Source organism: Doryrhamphus excisus, chromosome 11, assembly GCF_030265055.1.
Source record: "Doryrhamphus excisus isolate RoL2022-K1 chromosome 11, RoL_Dexc_1.0, whole genome shotgun sequence".
Classification (NCBI taxonomy): domain Eukaryota; kingdom Metazoa; phylum Chordata; class Actinopteri; order Syngnathiformes; family Syngnathidae; genus Doryrhamphus; species Doryrhamphus excisus.
Window position 1 is genome coordinate 11,262,393 of NC_080476.1, and position 21,076 is coordinate 11,283,468.

At 39.0% G+C, this 21,076-nt stretch overlaps 2 protein-coding genes and 1 non-coding gene across 3 annotated transcripts; all 3 read right to left on the reverse strand.

Moving 5' to 3' along the window:
- Positions 1-16,016, reverse strand: jhy (junctional cadherin complex regulator). Its single transcript, XM_058088085.1, has 9 exons — positions 15,847-16,016; positions 14,785-15,102; positions 10,284-10,923; positions 6,433-6,492; positions 6,261-6,340; positions 4,698-4,968; positions 4,037-4,123; positions 2,669-2,797; positions 1-1,776 (listed from the first exon to the last, which is right to left on the reverse strand). The coding sequence occupies exons 1-9, from the start codon at positions 15,996-15,998 to the stop codon at positions 1,573-1,575; spliced, it is 1,941 nt and encodes a 646-aa protein (XP_057944068.1). The 5' UTR covers positions 15,999-16,016; the 3' UTR covers positions 1-1,572.
- Positions 16,017-16,353: 337 nt separating this feature from the next.
- On the reverse strand, positions 16,354-20,370 carry hspa8 (heat shock protein 8). The gene is made up of 9 exons (XM_058086827.1): positions 20,204-20,370; positions 18,967-19,193; positions 18,675-18,880; positions 18,447-18,599; positions 17,817-18,372; positions 17,543-17,745; positions 17,145-17,343; positions 16,822-17,054; positions 16,354-16,754 (listed from the first exon to the last, which is right to left on the reverse strand). The coding sequence occupies exons 2-9, from the start codon at positions 19,169-19,171 to the stop codon at positions 16,557-16,559; spliced, it is 1,953 nt and encodes a 650-aa protein (XP_057942810.1). The 5' UTR covers positions 19,172-19,193; positions 20,204-20,370; the 3' UTR covers positions 16,354-16,556.
- Positions 17,416-17,509, reverse strand: LOC131138946 (small nucleolar RNA SNORD14). The gene has a single exon (XR_009132177.1). It is a non-coding gene; the product is annotated as a small nucleolar RNA SNORD14 (small nucleolar RNA).
- Positions 20,371-21,076: the final 706 nt, after the last annotated feature.

Genomic DNA, 21,076 nt, shown 5'->3' on the forward strand with positions numbered 1-21,076 from the left:
TGTAAACACAGGTAGATGATCACTGATGTCATTCATTAACAGACCACTCATTGTATTAGCATCAAAAGCATGAGTGGATATATTATTCATTAGCATGGATTAGCATTGATGACCTTGTTTTGCATGAAAATGAAATTGAAAATTCTTGCCCAATAATGATCAATTTAATTAACAGAGACATTTAATGAAACAATTTAGAAAGAAAAAGATGTACTGTAGAAGATAATAACACAATGTTTACATACTAGTGTGTAACCTCAACTGAGCTAATGCAAGTTTCAAAACAGTAATAATCACATAGAGCACATTATATAAATAAAAATAACAATTATTATTTTTCCCATGTATGATACAACATAAATCTATTGGTTTGAATTGTAATAAATGATTCTGTCGTCATGTTTATTTCACTTAATATATTGAATCAAATACATTCAACATAAATGCAACACTAATTTATGTAATTATAAATCAATATAATTTTGAATGAGTCCAAGTGAGTTATTTATCATTCTACGCCGTATTAGTAGTTGCCCTGTTTGAGTCCTCGGGTGTGATCTTTTCATCCGCCACCATGACCATGTTAAGTGTTCTGTGTAGTTATGATCCTTTCATTCCCACTGTGTGGGAAGCTCACCGGACCGGCTAAATTAAGAGCTACTTCCACAAAAGTAGGCGAAACGCTAGTGAACATCTCCTCGAAAAAAACAAGCGACACGGTGCTTGATATCTAATGAATAGTTTTGGTTAATTATTATGCTTAATTTGAATATAAATAATACATAATGGTCTGATTTGATTCAGATTTATTTAACTTTGAACGTCAATTTAATTAATAATATTGTGCGCATCGTTATTGTGCATCTTTTTTATTTTAGTTTTATTTCAGTTTCTGACACGCGACTTTGGAGTCTTCCTGCAGAGTGACCCCAAAAATATTCCATATCTTATCATCCTCTCCTACCGTATGTATGGGGGCAATAATTATTTGATCCCTCCCGGTTTTTTTTTGTAAGTTACAAAGACATGAGGTCCATTTTTTGATATCTTACTAAGGGGATTTTAAAACATTCATTGTTGAGACTCTGAAATCAGAGTATGATTAATTGATCATTGATTAATCGTTTATTAATTGCTACAGCCGTAATCTTAAATGTATTTGTATAAATACAGTATGCAATGGAAAATCAGCCTCAAATAGGCTCTTTTCTGCCTCAGCATCACAGAATTGACAAACTGAACGATTCACAAGCTCATCGAGTTCCTGATTCACTTCAGTGAGTGACTCATAAGAACTTGAGAACAGGGGATCAATCCATATTTAACGCAATCAAAATAAATTGAAGTGATAAACTACATTTTCTGAGCTTATGATGATGGACTGATCATGTCTTTGTAGGATGATAAAGCTTATAAAATCAGAAAGAGATTAAAAACAGTGTCTTTGTCTCAGTGGGTGGAGGCGGGTCCACCAGTATACACACAGCGTGTAAAAACACTTTTAAAAAAACGTAAAAAACACTTAAATTACCACCTCAGAGAACAAATATAAAGACGATTCGCAGATGATCCTCAAGTCACATTCACTTTTCTGAAGATTGCATCCTTTTCTTCCTGGTGGCGTTTCATAAGAAGATCCACTGTGGTCATCTGTGAAATGTCCCAGCCCCCTAAGCAAGGGGCGTGTCCAGTGGAGCCTGCTGACTGTTGTTTGTGACCTGATTTGGGCTGTGGCTGAAGGCGGGGCTTGGCAATGGTCTTAGCGTACTCCAAAGCCTAAGAGTGATAAAGAGAGATACTGTATAGCCATGTATTAGCCCGGTGGAAAAAGCAACAGGTGTGTTCGATATTACCAAATTTGCAGATTTAACCAGCATTTTGTTTACCGAAACGTACTTTCTTAGACTCTAAACTAGCTTTGTCTCATCATGTGGGAGAGCTTAGAATTGAATACTGCTGGAATACACTAAGGATTCAAAGGTGGGTTGCATTCATGATGATGTTTGTCAGTCATACAGTGTCTTTGTCTCAGTGGGTGGAGGCGGGTCCACTAGTATACACACAGCGTGTAGACGTGTAACGTAGTAGAATGCAATATATTTTCACATGTTTTTTTTTGTTGTTTTTTTTACTAATATAGTCTGAAGTCAAACACTAAATACTATTTATTAATAAACATATTTTTGAAAAATTGAGTGAATAAGCCCCAAAATTGTGGAGAGGGATGACTCTCCACAATTCTCTCTGATTTTTTTCATTCATTCATTCATTCATTTTCTACTGGAGCCTACCCCAGCTGTCTTCGGCCAAGAGGCGGGGTACACCCTGGACTGGTCGCCAGCCAATCACAGGGCACATATAGACAAACAACCATTCACACTCACATTCATACCTATGGACAATTTGGAGTCGCTAATTAACTTAGTATGTTTTTGGAATGTGGGAGGAAACCGGAGTACCGTGAGAAAACCCACAATCAAACTTGGGTCTCCTAGCTGTGTGGCCTGCGTGCTAACCACTCGAACACCGTGCAGCCCGATTTTTTTTAATGTGAATCCTAATTAACAATTTGTAATCAATTCTGAAATGTAAACAGTGTATTTGTACTATCACATATTCAGAGAGCACACACACACACACACATGCATGCATGCAAACTGATACCCACCTTAATCCTGGGAACCTTCTTGTCTTTGCCCACGGGGTCCTTAGCCATTATAAATGGTATTTTACTTATGTTTTTGTTCCTCTCACGGACCCCATTTGAATACAGCTTCTGTTGTTTCATCTTGTCCGCCTAGCGATGGTCAAAGGATGGGAAGGAATCGCATAAGAGAATGGAAGAGACTGACAGATTACAAAAAAAGAGAGTTCATGAAAAGAGACATTTCTCTCTTAACGTCTTTCTCTTTGTGTATCCTGTCTGCAGAGCCTCTCCACGCAACCCAACAAAACCAAACCCAGTAAGCCATTCATCGGACCTATCAACAATTACACATATCATTCACTAAGAGGCTTGGCCCTGGGAGGCGCAGGACTCAATTTAGAGTAAATTACTCAAACATGCTCACATTGTACGACAGGGAATTAACAAAAAATATATTGAAGCAAAGAGCACTTAACTTCTTAGAGGTACGCTCATTTGCTTTGTAAATGTAATTTTATCTGTGGAATAGCATGGGGCCTTTGAATGAGGAACTGAAAACAGCGTCGGTGAAGGTACTACACTCGTGGTATTAGGGTGTAGGCACAAAACAACCATCATTTCATATCACACAACATAGCTATTTTAGCAAATTTGTATAGTTTTGGGGTTAAGGTCATCAGCAAATGCACATTTAAGCCTTTAAATATGGAAAGAAAATTCGTCCTAAAATTATTGCATGTAAAAAAAAATGTTTAAAGCATTGTAATTAGTGATGGGAAAAATGACAGAAAATAATTGCCAACCACTAAGTTAGAGTCAGAGTAAGTTAACTGGTTTCCTAGTATTTAATCTTTAACTTTATAGTTTCTATGTGCAAGTTGCCTTTTGATAACATCTGTTTCATTGTGTTTGGGTTTGTTTAGCATAAGCTGATTAGCTTGAATTGTATTTAGGAGGGCAAGGTGAGGAGTGGAGAGTTGTGAAAATGGTGGAGCATATGAGTTGATGTTCCAATGAATGGGAAACTGACATTTCCTCAACAGCACCATTGATAAGGTGGAGTGATAGGCCACGGCTAATGTTATTGGCAAAGACATTAGCAAATTAGCGAGAAATAGCAAAATTCTTGGCCTAACTAAACTGGAGAAAACTCGTTGTGTGAGCAGGTCTGACACCACCAGGCTGACGAATGTTCTTTCCAAGTGGATAGCAAAGAATCGCAGTGTTGGATTTCTCTGCAGAACTACAGCGACGACTAAAACCAATAAGATGTACAACAGTGAAAATTTTTTAAAAAATCATCATGGAGGATTCATGTGTTAACCACAGTGCTTTATATGGACCTGATGCTTTATTTTATTTTCAGCGATAATTATTTTGAGTACTTACTATCTTTTTGACCGCCGTGTAATCAGGACCCAGTCCTTGCAGTGTCACATCTAGCTTCAGCTGTTTGTATTCGTTCAAGCTGTATGCCTGACAGCAGGGAAGAAAGAGTTCAAAATGTTATTGGCAATATTGTTAACCACCTTAAAACTTTCAATTCAATTGTATTCATACCAACTATGTTGACCATTATAATAAGTGACAGGCAACATCACCAAATAGGCTGAGAGGAATTCACACAACAGTCTGGACAATTTAGAGTCTGCCAATTAAATGTTCATAAATACTTTACAAATTGAGCCTGTAATCTCATCAGACATGATAGCTAACATGGTTGCGGGTGCGCAGGGGTGACCAAAGGGGGGAGAAGTATAGAAGTAATGGCACCACAACGGGACTATGAGAATGTGCTTGGTTGAAAACAAATGTAAGCACTTAATCACATTTAGCAGGCTTTCATGGGTTGGGTCCATCCGATTGAAGTGTTTCATGAGAAGTATCTTTTCTTGCACCATGGACACTTTGAACGGTTTATTTTCAAAGTGAAAACAACATCGGAGGTTATCAGAGGTGTGAACTATTTTGGCAAAAATCATCACACAGCAGCTTAACACTCAAAAAGTGGCTGAGAAATATATGTTGTTGTACTGAAGCATAAACAAACCTTGTAATTAGGTTTTGTCCTGGTCTGATGACCCATCTCTGCCAAGTAACCATCAAAGCTGTGACTATGGATGGTGTCAGTTGTCTTCGCAATATGGCCGGGGCACAGCTTTGACTTAATAGGAGGCAGCTTCGTATCGGCACCTGTGCTGTGTGAAGTACTTGACGGCGTCGTGGGGATGTTTTCTAAACTTTGCTTAACAAATAAGTCCTCTTGACACCATCTCTGTTCATTGTCCGTCACACAGAATTGACATTTTGAGGAAGCTGCGCTGGAACACAGAATTGAAGTTTGATAAATGGCAGATCTAATAAAATGAAGTACTCTCCAGGTCACATCGAAATGAAACAAATGGTACACTGAGAATAAAGTTGAAATATTATGAGAGTAAGGTCGTAATTTTGTGTACTGTTTGAACACTGCAGTTTAATCATTTATGGCACAAAGAACTACGGATCCCACGATGCGTAGAGTGCAGATTCAGGAAGTAGTGCATTGTAGTAGCGAAGTGGACGCTGATATCACGTTTGGAAGTCTGAAGCAGCCATTGTGTTTTGATCTGACAATCTTAAGTAAGTTTGATCAAGTGTAGAATGAAAAAAGAGCCTCCCAATGCTGGGAACATTGGTAGGATTCCATTGATGGGAACATTGGTAGGATTACAAGTAGTATAGCCTCCCAATGATGGGAACATTGGTAGGATTCCAAGGAGAAAAGCCTCCCAATGCTGGAAACATTGGTAGGATCCCAAGGAGTATAGCCTCCCAATGCTGGGAACATTGGTAGGATTCCAAGGAGTATAGCCTCCCAATGATGGGAACATTGGTAGGATTACAAGTAGTATAGCCTCCCAATGATGGGAACATTGGTAGGATTCCAAGGAGAAAAGCCTCCCAATGCTGCGAACATTGGTAGGATTCCAAGGAGTATAGCCTCCCAATGATGGGAACATTGGTAGGATTACAAGTAGTATAGCCTCCCAATGATGGGAACATTGGTAGGATTCCAAGGAGAAAAGCCTCCCAATGCTGGGAACATTGGTAGGATTACAAGTAGTATAGCCTCCCAATGCTGCGAACATTGGTAGGATTCCAAGGAGTATAGCCTCCCAATGCTGGCAACATTGGTAGGATTCCAAGGAGTATAGCCTCTCAATGCTGGGAACATCGGTAGAATTCCAAGGTACGTGTCTTTCTGTGTAAATATCTCGTAAATATACGTCTCACTTTTCGTATGATTCAGAACAATAATGTTGCCCCAGTTTTTGCGCTGAACAAACTAGTCGAATCAATTGAAGAGACTTCAGTAAAGGTAAAATGGATGTTAAATGTTCATTTATCAATTATGTAAAACCATAATTATTCTCTATAAAATGTGTTTTCTGTTAGCATTTCTTTCATGGAATGATGGTGTACATTACTTGTTATTGGAAAAAGTGCTTCAGTTTTCATACGCATCAGTTTTTCTATGACTTTTTGAATGAATCATGAAATCCGATGTATCAATGTATGCATAACAATAAAATATTTGGTTCATATATGAAACACAATGAATAATCTTTACCATTCAGGACTTTTCTCCATGCTTCTGTAGCAAGGTTCCATATTCCCCTGTGTCTTACTTCCTTCAGTGAAATGGGTGACCTAGGGTTACATTGGTAACACTTTTAATCACCGTATTTCCATCAACTGTAAAAATGTGGTTCGTACATATAAACAAGACCTAAGAAACAGACCTTCAACTGATGGGTTTTTTGGATCAGTCTCAGTTCCGGGTCCTCTGCGGTTTCATGAAGCTTCAAAAAGACACAAAACGAAGGCAACTTGATTAAACTGGGTGTTATGACTGAACTTTAGAATTGTCAGTCAGACATGATAAAGTGACAAGAATGAAAAGAATAAATTTCTGCTCACGTTCAGTGTGGAAGTGGTAAATTTTTGGCTTCCTACTTTGTCCTTTCTTCCCCACCTTGTTATAAACCTTTTCTTGAGTTTAGAATAAACTGGAGGCTTACTAGTTAGCTCGGTAGTATGCTATACTTCAAGCGGCAACCCTTGTGTTCTTGCAGTGATCCTGTAGCCTGCACTTAAGAGTTGCGTAATTTGGTGTAAACAAAGAAAAACTGGAACGTAACATTGACTACAGGTGTGTTACTTAATGTCTACAGGGTTCTAATCTAAAAAAAAACTGATTTTCTATGCTGTAACTACCAAAGCATTCCATTTACGGTATTAATATTGAATTCTACTTCATGGAATTTCAGTTTTCAAAGCGCCCACGTAGAAATGACCAAAGTACGACAAAATACTGTATGTATTACATGTTATCATGAATGTATCTGTTACTACATGGTTACAGCATGTATACAAAATCGTAAAACAGTTGGTACCTCACTCCACCCAAGTATCCACTTGAATGAATGTGAAAAGGTCAAAATTCGGGGATTTGTTTTGAAAAAAAAAATCACCAAGACTTTGATGTAGCTCGAGATAATCAGTGAAGATCCCTGGTGTACTGATATGCTTCCGACACTTTGTGCTTGTGCCGTATGACATCTCTTTTGGACACCCATTAGAACCCTCCCAATCAAATAGAGAAAATAATGTTGCCTGAATTGTATTTGGAGGATGGTAACTTGTGTAATACCTTTTCTACTAAATTGGGAGACCCGTAATTGCTATTCTATGAGGCGTTCTCACAACAAAGTCTGGCAATTGCACCTGGCCGTATTACCTCCTGTACCCCAGAAAAATCATCTTGTTGCAAATACAACTTCAAAGAGGCTGTGGATCTTGAATTGCATTTAGTTGTTATTGTAGGCAGCCCAGATCGTCTTGATTGGGTGTTTAGACCAAGGTAGGGCACACAATGGCAAAGGACTTCCAAGAGCTTTTGGTCTAAAGCTATTAAAAGATTGTACATTATGTTACCCTGGCTTTGAAGTGAGGGTCAGAGAGGAGAAGGGATGGACGGATTGGTGACGACTTCGAGCAACCGCTACCGTCACTGTGCTACTTTGAAAATCTTCTGCTTTCTTTTCAACAAAATTTTGTGCATTTAAAGGCGACCTATTTTGCTTTTTCCACTTTTCTGACCCATAAATGTAGTTAGAATGTTGTATTATTGTGTTAAACAATGCCAAAGTTTCATTATAATGAGTCCTGAAAGAAGTTTGAGATGGCTCAAAACGCTCGGTTTCAGAGGGCGTTGCTAAGCTGTTCTTTAGTGATGTCACAGAGCAGCGGGCTTCCTTATGGGTCTACTTCCATTCACGAAACAAGCTCAAAACATATTTACGAAACATATTTTCATCCATCAAGGGCATTTCACACAGGACTGTTTTTTGAACATGAACATGAAATATCTGCCAAACTGTTGTTGAAGCCAGAAGCCAGCAGGGTGCTCTCGTCGGGAAAGGTTCATTAATGTTGGACACAGAACCACAGTGCTCACTGTCTGGAACACAGTAGTCCCACAAAAAAACACTACCAATGTTGTTCCAAGATTGTCTGCAGTTCGGCTTCTGAGCACCATGGCACCAGCAGTGCCCTTGACAAAGTGTGTCCGACAATGAGTGCTCCAACCTCGCACTGTCTGGGACACGGAAATCCCGCAAAAAAACACTACCAATATTGTTCCAACATTGTCTGCAGTTTGGCTTCTGAGCACCATGGCACCAGCGGTGCCTCTGACAAAGTGTGTCCGACAATGAGTGCTCCTCCTCGGGCAGGCGAGGTTGGAGGAGCACCAACGGTGCCTACTCTTGAGTTCATACATGGTATAAATCAGGGGTCTCCAGCCAGTAGCTCCTCAACACTTTTCAATTAGCTCTCCAAAGACTTTATTCATTTATTAGCAACTTCTATATCGACTATGTTAGAAAGTATTGTTCGCAGTAGTCAGGAAATAGTTTGGTAGTGTGACCAATCACATGTCTTATTATTTATAAGACATGACATAAATAAATAAGACATAGTATAGACTCAGTTCTTGTTACTTCCTGTTCTGTGCAGTACTTCCTGCAATGGCTATTTATTGTCTCATCTATGTGTCTCATCCAAAGTTCCTTTAGCCATTTTTATGCTTGAAAATGCCCATTTAGGGAACATAATACATTAAATTTGCTTAAATTGTTATTTTAAAAAAATACACAATTTTATTTAATATTTGACCACAAACCAGTATGATTTATGAATTAATAATAATGGAAAAACCATGATAGAGTAAAACTATGAAATTTGAACTGCCAAGTATGAAGAACTACTGTACGTGACTGTAAATGATGACTTATTTTCAAATCAACAATACAACAATTTGTCACGTTTCGGCATGTCTGTGTTGCGGTGTGACCCCAAGATGCAGAGAGCAGGACCGAATGCAGGTAAAAATATGTATTTTTTGCTATAAATGTGGCAGCAGGAAAAAGGCAACTCAGGTAGCAGAAGGACAAACTAACAATAATCCCACACAGGGAGACGCACACACCTGAACTAAATAGACACTCAAATTAGGGACAGGTGTGGGTGACTAAGACAACGGAGGCAGACAAGGCAAAACGGGAAGTCAGACAAAATAAGACCATGCAAAAAGGAAACCAAAACCCAGACCGGAAACTCAAACCCAAACTGTCACTTGGGAACCCCTACAAGGCGTGACAACATTTAGCAGGATTTTTTTTTTATATCAGATAAATATAAGATATATCCCCAGGTTTATATTCATATATTATTTTAAATTCCTACTTGGTGAAAACTGTTTTAAAACACAATTACCAGAACAAGAAATACATTAGTACAATACACAGAGCTGTTATTACGACTAAGATACAGTATATAGGAAATAGACCGGGTGTGAGGGAAATAATGGAATGATAATTATTATTAATACGTGTCTGGAAATTGAAAACTAATGAGCAAATCCAGGGTAAAATTGACAAAACCCAAGGGTTCAAGAGAGGGAAAGGCTCTGGCTCTGTTTACCACCGCACAAAGCTAACAGCTCTTGACTATGTAAATGGTGATGATATGAGACATTGTGGAGGACTGGGGCTCAGATGGGTGAACAAGGCTGAGGGTATTATAGCCAGCAAAACAGCCCTGTGGCCCAACAAATGATGAATGTGTGCTATCCAGACCAATTATGCCACTGTGCCAGGTGCACCGATGTCTGAGAGCCTATTCCAAAGCATGTCTCTGATGTTCTGCTTGTACACATCAAGTCATAATAAGCACTGCATTGCCAAATATGTGGCCCCCTTCAAATGGCGGTGGACGAGGAAAAATGAAAACAACTGTATTTTTTTCCTGGGAGTGTTAGAGCAAACATGATTAGGACTGGCATTGCCGTAAAGCTATTTAGATAGCGATGATACAAATAAACGAGAAAATAGTTGCCTGATACAGGAATAGCACAAAAGATGCTATAATCTTTTTCACTGTGTCTTTGTTCTCAGGTCATTTGTGAGGAAAAGCTGCATTCAAAGAGTTGGGAATCAATAGTGCTAGTGCAGCTCCTGGTGGTGATTTGGTGTAATTACAACATGTTTCATTTTAGTGGGGGTCAATTAGAAAAAAAAACTATACATACCTCTTTCACGGCGTGAGATGTCTTCTGTTTAAGTGCATGCATGCTGACGTAGGATCCGTGACCAGATACGCTTCGCCCCAACGTGATTTTGTTACGTTGTATAAGGTCCCCTGTTTGTTTCCGTTGCTTTTTCTTTCTGAGAGTCTTGGGACTTTCTGTTGTGACCGATATTGGAAAGAATCCTCGTCCAACTTCCTGTTGGTTATCAGTATGATATACTTTCAAGTCGATAGAATGCTCCGTAATGTCATCCGCATCACAGCCGTTCTGAATGGCGTCTTTGAACTGATTATTGGAAGTGTTGTCTCCATCGGCTTTAGTGGAAATATCAGATGAGCTCATACACAAAGCCTTGTTATAGTGTTGTGTTTTTATTGCGCTAACAGGGTCGTATTGGGAATGTAGGTGGTATGGCTGACAGTGATTAGCGGCGATATGAGGAGTCATCACCGCCACTGAGCTTGTATCTGTAATATATTTGTATCCTCTTAGGAACGGACTAGATTTTTGTCTGGGAAAGTGGTGATGTTCCTGGGTAGAGGTCTTTAAACTCTCAAAAAGGACGGCCTCTCCTTTTTTGTTCATCCTCCAGTTGGGGTCACAGCACAGTTGGGAGTTGGAATCATTGACCTTCAGGTGACTGTTGGTGAAAGAACAATGAAAATGTTATACGGAGATAGATATAACTTCATGGAAAGGTTGCTAGAGCTTTGGCTTCCATTGTTTTATTAATGGTTCCTTTCATCCTAGTGTTCTTCTTACTGTGGACGGTGGGAGTTAAGACATAAGATCCGACTTATACCAAAATTGGACCAGCATTGGACTGCAGTCTGAACGATCAGGTCATATATATCCGAACTTTACTGAGTGTACTGAGTTCTCAAATATCTTAATTTTTATTTTTCTAACACAAAATAAGATGAAAAAATAAATAAACAAATCAAGAATAAAAGAAATAAGTAAGAAAAACTTAAGAAACCAAATTTTTTTCAGATTCAAATGAACATCATTAACAGTTATTTAACCTTTAACATGAACATTAATGAAACTTCATCATTTGACCCAATTAGCAAGTTAGCATCGTACTCAGTTCCAGGTACAGTCAGGCATTATTTGGACATAATGTACAGTAATGCCTTTTTTTTGCTTTTTTTTTACATGACGTATAGTAAGGCTTTTTTCTGGACATGATGTATGGTAAGGCTTTTTGGCATTTATGTGGACATGATGTATAGTAAGGCATATTTAGCATTTTTTTGGACATAATGTATAGTAAGGGATGTTTTTGACATGATGTATAATAAGGCTTTTTTGCATTTTTATGGACATGATGTATAGTAAAGCATATTTAGCATTTTTTGGACATAATGTACAGTAAGGCACGTTTTTGGACATGATGTATCGTAAGGCTTTTTTTCAGACATAATGTATAGTAAGGTATTTTTTGGACATGATATATAGTAAGTCCTTCGTATATGATGTAAGTCCTTTTTTGGACATGATACATAGTAAGGCATTTTTCGGACATGATGTATAGTTAGGCCTTTTTTCGGACATGATATATAGTAAGGCCTTTTTTTGGACATGATGTATATAGTAAGGTATTTTTTTGGGACAGGATGTATAGTAAGTCCTTTTTTTGGACATGATATATAGTAAGGTATTTTTTTGGACATGATATAGAGTAAGGTATTTTTTTGGACATGATATATAGTAAGGTATTTTTTTGGACATGATATATAGTAAGGTATTTTTTTGGACATGATATATAGTAAGGTATTTTTTTGGACATGATATATAGTAAGGTATTTTTTTCTGACATGATGCATAGTAAGGCATTTTTCGTACATGGTATAAAGTAAGGCCTTTTTTTCGGACATGATATATAGTAAGGCCTTTTTTCGGACATGATATATAGTAAGGTCTTTTTTGGACATGAAGTATAGTAAGTCCTTTATTTGGACATGATATATAGTAAGGTATTTTTTGGACATGATGTATTGTAAGGCCTTTTTTTGGACAACGCAATGTTCGGACCGCATTGCAGCGAGCGGCAACTCACTAAGTTGATTTTGAATGTCACTGATTGGAGGGACAGAACACTCTTTTGCCTTGTCCCTGGTTGGCAGTCAACATCATTAATGGATTTCCATATCTGAGACAGTTTTCATCTCGGCTCATTACATCAATATCAGAGTGATAGTGTCCTCAAATCAAGGCCACATAAAAAACTTTTGAAAATGAAACAGCTCATTGGATTACAAGGCTGTATTTATGGATCATTTCTGTGTTTTCACCTTCTGACTGGCAAATGAAAGTGCATTTTAGAGGCACTAGCATGGAAATCAGATTATGAAATGGCTGGCAAATTGCTGGCTAAAATGCTCGATGGCAATGAAAAGATCTCATTAAAATAAATAGCAGTGAGCTCCTTTGTTGTCCTTACCGGGAGGACGAAGGGGGCCTAATTCCCCACTAACGTCATGATGTGTGTATGTGTGTGTGTGTGTGGGGGGGGGGGGGGGGGGAGTCCAAGGTGTAGGGCTGTTGCTTTCACTGAGGCTAAAAGGGTAAGAGATGTCTCACTAATGAGTCATACTCAAACTAGTTAGAGAATGCATTATAACATGCAGCTGGGTGTCATGGAAAAAAACACAAGGCGGGGGCACAGAAGACCGGATTAAAAAAGAAAAAAAATCGAGCAAAATTCTAGGAGTGACAATGAAAGAAAATGGTTGCACACTGTATTCACTTTCATCCGATATTTTGAGCAAATAGGTGGAAAATGTGGTGCAGGGAGATGAATGGAGCTGCTTAAATAGGAATTTTTCACTTGGGTGAGGAATGACTATTGGGTTTGTAAAGTATGCAGCCGTATTGTGTGAAAGGGCTTATCTGCTTTGAGGACTCGGTAAAGAGGAGTATGAGAACATGATGATGTCTCTCTCTGCCTCGGGTCCATGAGATGGAACCTTTTGTGAGGATGTGTCATGGTCATTTCCTTCTGAAACAATATACTTTGGGACCGGGAATGAACACTTGCTGGGAATCATTCTCCACGGGTTAATGGCAGCATGCGTGTGAATACAATTTTCTATTTTCTTACTATACCCAACAGTGTGTGAGGGAGACACAAGTTCTGAGCTGTGCTCCTGTTCCAGCAACAATGATATATAAATCAAATTCACATTGGGTAATAGAAGGTGATTATAGGGTGTTTTCTCATTTTCATTAATTTAATAGCAAAATAGGTAAGAGCAATCAGCTGTAAAAAAGCCAAAAACATACATTAATTTGTCTGAAAGATGTTAATGAGCTCCAGCTACATAGTAGGAATAAATAAATAAAGACTCTGATGATAAACAAGGGATTATTGGACTACTACACATGAAACTAAACAGCTTGTCAACAAGGGCAGATGCTCACCCTCAGGAAAACACTGCTCCCTAGCGTTTGGGTGGAGAATTGCATGTCACTCATTTAATCTATTTGCTATAATAGCTATCTAATATCTTTTTTCACTTAGAGATTATTCATTTGGACGTGATGTATAGTAAGGCTTTTGTTTTCGGACATGATGTATAGTCAGGTATTTTTTGGACATGATGTATATAGTGAGGTATTTTTTGGACATGATGTATATAGTGAGGTATTTTTTGGACATGATGTATAGTAGGTATTTTTTTGGACATGATGTATAGTCAGGTATTTTTTGGACATGATATATAGTAGGTATTTTTTGGACATGATGTATAGTAAGGTATTTTTTGGACATGATGTATAGTCAGGTATTTTTTGGACATGATGTATAGTAAGGTATTTTTTTGGACATGATGTATAGTAAGGTATTTTTTTGGGACATGATGTATAGTAAGGCATTTTTTTATCGGACATAATGTATAGTAAGGTATTTTTTCGGACATGATGTATAGTCAGGTATTTTTTGGACATGATGTATATAGTAAGGTATTTTTTGGACATGATATATAGTAAGGTATTTTTTGGACATGATGTATAGTAAGGTATTTTTTTGGACATGATGTATCAAGTAAGGTATTTTTTGGACATGATGTATACAGTAAGGTATTTTTTGGACATGATGTATAGTAAGGTATTTTTTTGGACATGATGTATATAGTAAGGTATTTTTTGGACATGATGTATAGTAAGGTATTTTTTTGGACATGATGTATAGTAAGGTATTTTTTTGGGACATGATGTATAGTAAGGTATTTTTTCGGACATGATATATAGTAAGACCTTCTTTTGGACATTATGCATAGTAAGGTATTTGATGCATTTGATGTAAAGTGCGTTATAAATTAAATTTATTATTATTATTATTACTAATAATAATAATGTTATTTTTCTTTATATATGATATATAATATGAGGTTCTGTGTACATCAAAAAGCGTCATTCCCGCCAATTTAATGGAGCTGGATGGAGTCTGTCACATGATGCAAAGTGTCATAAATTATAACAAAGCTTCCAGACATACCTTCTGTGGGTGTCGATTCCAGGTTCCATCCTGGTGTGGGATTGAGCTGCTACTTCAACCAGGTCATTTTCAGTCGTATCATCTGCAACTGCATCCCCCCAGTCTTCTTCCTTGAAGATGTCGGAGAGAATGTACTCACCGATGTGCATCTGAAGATCCTGTTTGCTCTCCTGGGCCAGGTTCTCTGTGTTGGATTCCAGAGAGTCCCATTGACTGGTGAAAACAGCTGGTCTCTGACAAGGAGACTTTTCTGCAAGTCGAAGTTTGTTATCCATGTTTGGATTAAAAGTCAGTGTCCCCTCAGGAGATCTGTCAAACCTACAAATTAAAAGATATTTTACAGGACAAACCACAGTACATTGAATACCTGTGTTTGAGGTTCCCTGCCCCATAGTAGCGGGCCCCAAACTCTGTACTAATGGACCACCCCCCCATAGGAAACCACAATGGACATGGTCAAAGGTGAATGACACCTTCATTCTCCATTTCCCTAAAATGATGAATAAAGTACATTCCATATACTGTGTACTACTGTATTTACATATGAAATGCATTGAGCTATGCTAGGCCACTGGCTTCATAAGTGATTTTGTGAGGAAATGTATTTTTTTTTATGTGCCTCATGGCAAATTAGTGATAGTAACTTTATAAAAACACACATCACCATTTCATGTCAACTAGCTAACAGCAGAGCCCATTCTATTGTATCCTAAAACAACGTGAAAGTGATCTAATTTCCTCGTAGATCATCTAAAGCATGGAATACGTCGTGTTTGGTACGTAACCAAAATAAGGTCATTAGAAACAATGATATAGTGTAATACGTACCGACTCTTCCGAACAGCAAATTAATTGATGCTTTCAACCCAACACATGAAATGTTTCGCTGTGGCAAAACTACTAAAAACTACATCAACATATACGCTCTGATGACACACATGACGTCAATTATGCGGAAACACCCAAGCCTGGTCGCCATCAACGGTACTGTAACCATAGAAACAGACGCATAAAAACAGACGCCTAAAATGGTGCTTTGAACGCCAACTCGGTAAATTTCACCTTGACCTTGATTTGTAGATTGAGCAGTAGTTGTTGGAATCATAACTGTCAACATAACTCCAGTTTTCACTTCTGCATTTTGTCAATCTCTCACGGCGGCCTTCCGTTTCAATAGATTGTCGGACTTTAAAGACTTGAGAAATCTTCGTCATCGCCGGTTCGGCACAACTTCCGGTCCGCTAGGCAAAACCGCCTAAACACATCCTGTAGTGTAGACGGTAATTCAGACCTTCAAAATAAAATTTGCTTAACATCGAACGAATTTATTTCACAACTGCTCACCTCTGAAAGTAATATGCCACTGAGTAAGTTTAATAGCTTTAAAAAGTTATTAAAGTTTTACAGTATGGTAGGCCAAATCACGGCATGCAATTTGACACCCACAATGTCTGGCACTGCTGGACAGAGCCTGCAGTTTTATGTAGTATGGTAGTTTGAGGTCTCACTTATCAGAATCATCAACAGAAATATTGATATATTTTATAATTGAGTCCAGAAAAACACCAGTGAGGGTTACAAGTTTTATTATCAACGAAATCAACATGCACATCAAAAAAAAAGACAGCGTCTCCCTTCAGTCATTCATGTTGCAAACAAAGAAACAAACCTGAACCCTATTTTAACAATCCAATTACACTCTTTAGCATGATAGTGCTACAAGAGGGCTACTTTTTTTCTTAAACATAGCAAGTTTGCTTGTGATGGAATGTTTAGTCGACTTCCTCGATGGTTGGGCCAGAGGATCCACCACCAGGGGCGGCACCACCGGCACCGGGGAATCCGCCTGGCATGCCTTCCGGCATACCACCGGGCATGCCACCAGCACTCTGGTACAGCTTGGTGATGATGGGGTTGCACACCTTCTCCAGTTCCTTCTGTTGGTGCTCATATTCATCCTTCTCAGCGGTCTGAGGAAAAAAAAATGTTACTCATTGAAATCCTCATTAAAATGTCAATTGAAGAATTTAATCTTACCTGGTTCTTGTCAAGCCAGCTGATAACCTCGTTGCATTTGTCCAAAATATTTTTCTTGTCTTCATCACTAATTTTGCCAGCAAGCTTTTCATCATCCACTGTTGACTTCATGTTGAACGCGTACGATTCCAGGCCATTCTTAGCAGACACCTTGTCACGCTGGACATCATCCTCCTCCTTGTACTTCTCAGCTTCCCGAACCATGCGCTCAATATCATCCTTACTGAGACGGCCTTAAAAAGGCAGAGGAAGAAAGTATGATGTAAGCCAGTGCTTTAATCAAACATGGCTGCAAGTACCCGATATATCCAAGCCATACATACCCTTGTCGTTTGTGATAGTGATCTTGTTCTCCTTGCCAGTGCTCTTGTCGACTGCAGACACATTCATGATGCCATTGGCATCAATATCGAATGTCACCTCAATCTGAGGCACACCACGAGGTGCTGGAGGGATGCCCGTCAACTCAAACTTGCCCAACAAGTTATTGTCTTTGGTCATGGCACGTTCGCCTTCGTATACCTATTGGAGGTGAAAAGCACAATCAACATGCTTGCAGAGGAGAGACTTTCATTTTTACAAGATGTCAAAATGTCGCTCAGACATCCAAGGAAGGACAAAAGCCATCTTTGGTCTTGCAACCTCTGGTGGAAACTACGAATGGCTGGAATAAACGTCATCACTGCGCAATTTGGAAGGATGTTAAAAAAAAGTTACTGACCTGAATGAGCACACCTGGCTGGTTGTCAGAGTAAGTGGTGAAGGTTTGAGTCTGCTTGGTAGGAATGGTGGTGTTACGCTTGATCAGGACGGTCATGACTCCTCCCGCTGTCTCGATGCCCAGAGAAAGAGGGGTGACATCTAGGAGCAGCAAGTCCTGGACATTCTCAGACTTGTCGCCCGACAGGATGGCAGCCTGGACAGCTGTGAACAAAAAAAAGTTATAAAAACAGTCCCAAAAATGGAGTGTGAATCTCATTTAAGAGAATACTTACCAGCACCATAAGCAACAGCTTCATCTGGGTTGATGCTCTTGTTCAGCTCTTTGCCATTGAAAAAGTCCTGGAGCAGCTTTTGGATCTTGGGGATGCGAGTGGAGCCACCAACCAAGACGATATCGTGAATCAGCCCTTTGTCCATTTTGGCATCGCGGAGAGATTTCTCCACTGGGTCTAAGGTGCCACGGAAGAGGTCAGCGTTGAGCTCCTCAAAGCGAGCTCGGGTGATGGAGGTGTAGAAATCGACTCCCTCGTACAGGGAGTCAATTTCAATGCTGGCCTGAGTGCTGGAAGACAGGGTGCGCTTCGCCCTCTCGCACGCTGTGCGGAGACGACGGACAGCTCTCTTGTTGTCACTGATGTCCTTCTTGTACTTGCGCTTGAACTCGGCAATGAAGTGGTTGACCATGCGGTTGTCGAAATCTTCTCCGCCAAGGTGAGTGTCTCCGGCGGTCGACTTGACCTCAAAGATTCCATCTTCAATGGTCAAAATGGACACGTCAAAGGTGCCGCCACCAAGGTCAAAGATAAGCACGTTCCTCTCTGCTCCAACCTGAAAACAACCACATTGGACAATGAGAGATAACCCACCATAGGACATTAACAAGCCAGTGTCAAATAACTTACTTTTTTGTCCAAGCCATATGCAATAGCAGCTGCAGTTGGTTCATTGATAATACGCAAAACATTAAGACCAGAGATGGTACCGGCATCTTTTGTGGCCTGACGCTGGGAGTCATTGAAGTAGGCAGGTACAGTAATTACAGCATTGTGGACAGACTGGAGAGGGCAAAAAATATATCATGAGCTTCAACTCCAACATAACGTATATTGTCACATCATACAAGACCTTACTTTTCCAAGATAAGCTTCAGCAATCTCCTTCATCTTTGTCAGCACCATTGAAGAGATCTCCTCTGGGTAGAAGGACTTTGTTTCACCCTTGTATTCAACTTGGACCTTTGGGCGGGTGTTGTCATCAACCACAATAAACGGCCAGTGTTTCATGTCAGACTGTACAACAGAGTCATCAAACCTACGGCCAATCAATCGCTTGGCATCTGTAATGAGGAAATGGAGGTTGGGGGTGTCAGTTCTATAATCGCCATTACTCCTTGCAATCATTAAAGTACTGGCGCATACTTACCAAAGACTGTATTGGTAGGATTCATTGCAACCTGGTTCTTAGCTGCATCACCAATCAGCCTCTCGGTATCTGTGAAGGCCACATAGCTTGGTGTTGTTCTGTTGCCCTGGTCATTGGCAATGATTTCAACCTTCCCGTGTTGAAAGACACCAACACAGGAGTAGGTGGTCCCAAGATCAATGCCAACTGCTGGTCCTTTAGACATGTTTTGATCCCTTGTGGTGTTCCTGTAAAATAAGTGCAAAGTGTATTATTAAATCATTTCAAAGATCTACACCTTCATTGAGTTTCAAAAGAAAGGATTAGGAATCATGATTTGCAAAATTTGAATTGTAAATTAAGGGAAATGCGCTACAACTAAAATCGAAAAGGGGAAGAGGGAAATTCTGACTCACGGGCATGCTTTTAATGTGAAGGCCTGACTGGCACAAGGCCATATTGCACCATTGTTGACCAAGTGTTGCCAAATGGACCAGAAGCTTTGCTGCTCCAGCAGTTTTTTGCCAAGTTAAAATATATATAAAACTATTAAACAGGGGAGTTCACCAGGAAAAGACGATTTTCTTGGTTTTTAAAACATTACACAAGCTTATTAATGTTCCCATTTCTGGTTGCCCTTCTCTAACTTAAAAAGCATTTTTAAACGATTAAGTACCCAATTCAATCGTTTAGAGAATTAGGCCAAGTTTCATCCCACAGCCACAATGAGAACCAATAACAAAATGGTGACCAGGCCGCTAAAGCCCTGTCCACGATTAGCATGGCGCTATTGCGGAACGTGTAGATAATGTCTTATCTTGTGCTGAACGGTAAAAGTACCCGTGTAATTAAAAAAAACATTTAAACAACCCTTTTCCCTAATCGTACGAAGCAAAAATGTATACTTTTGCTCAATTTCCGCTACTGGAAAAAACGGAAGTGAGTCGTTCGCTCTGTTCCGTTCGAGAATGTTCCATGTCTCCAGAATGTTCTATGCCGCGAATCACCCCCTCTACCCCACCCCGCTATTCATTGCTCATTCGGTCATTTTTATATTAAACATTGTGATACTGCTAGCTTGCCTTAAACTGTACATATATCCAGCCCTCTATAACTGAATTAACACACAAGTATAAGACAATATATCGGGATTTATATAAGCATACTCGACATAGAAGGAGAACAAAAACTACAAGCAGTATCGTGGAGCATTACTAAACTATCATTCCCTTGAATTCAAGTCAAATCCGTGACTTACCGAAGCGGTGAATCGTATTAATTTTACAAGGTCGAGGTGTGGAACTGGAGAGGTTGCTTCTCCTAGACGACGGAAGAAGGGAAAGGACAGGATATGCGCACAGTCCGTTATATATTATGAGTAAAGCAACCAATCAGACGCGACGTTTTTTATGCGTCCTCAACGTACAGCCAATGGCTGTCTTGTGACGTCACAACGAGAGTGACCGCTTCCTATGTGATGTTCTTTGTCATCGAACGTATGACCTCGTGGCTTTAAACAATAGACTTTGAGGGCAATATTTTCGAAGAAAATATTTTATAATTTATAATTTTATTATGCAAAACAATAACTAATTTAACAGTATTGCTATAATATTTTCACTTAATTTATTCTTATAAAACTGCTCAAATTTCCTTGTTAGAATATAACTTTTTTCTTAATATATGTACTTTATTATCCCTTTTATTATTATCTTTATTATTATTTATTATTATTACATTTTTGCTGTTGTTTTTTTAAAGATTTTTTATTCTTTACAATGTGCCTTGATGCACAAACGGCCTCCGCGCCACGGTTTAGGCACCCCTGATTTAGACACCTGTGATGGCACTATAGACCAATGATTATGAACTGGTTAAATATATCATTAAATATGAAATAGTCATAATGATTTTGAAAACTGCATGTGTCTCGGCTTGTCATTTAAGGATGATGGTTGGTCCCGCAGCCAAATCAGTTATAGACAAATATACAATCTAAATATTTATATATTTAATATTTATATTCGTAATCAAAAATATTAAAAGTATGCATGTTTTAGCAAAAAAAATATTCAATGCAACATTTAAACAATTTATTTGACAAATTTCAAGTACATCACAGGTGGGCTGA

What these genes read in the sequence shown, in the direction of transcription:
- hspa8 (XM_058086827.1), bottom strand. Translation starts at nt 19,171, where the DNA reads ATGTCTAAAGGACCAGCAGTTGGCATTGATCTTGGGACCACCTACTCC. An exon ending in TCCTACCAATACAGTCTTTG is followed by an intron (nt 18,881 to 18,966) that starts GTAAGTATGCGC and finishes TCCTCATTACAG; the next exon opens with ATGCCAAGCGATTGATTGGC. An exon ending in CATATGGCTTGGACAAAAAA is followed by an intron (nt 18,373 to 18,446) that starts GTAAGTTATTTG and finishes GGTTGTTTTCAG; the next exon opens with GTTGGAGCAGAGAGGAACGT.
- jhy (XM_058088085.1), bottom strand. Translation starts at nt 15,998, where the DNA reads ATGACGAAGATTTCTCAAGTCTTTAAAGTCCGACAATCTATTGAAACG. An exon ending in GGACAAAACCTAATTACAAG is followed by an intron (nt 4,124 to 4,697) that starts GTTTGTTTATGC and finishes CCCTGCTGTCAG; the next exon opens with GCATACAGCTTGAACGAATA. An exon ending in AGAAGGTTCCCAGGATTAAG is followed by an intron (nt 1,777 to 2,668) that starts GTGGGTATCAGT and finishes TATCACTCTTAG; the next exon opens with GCTTTGGAGTACGCTAAGAC.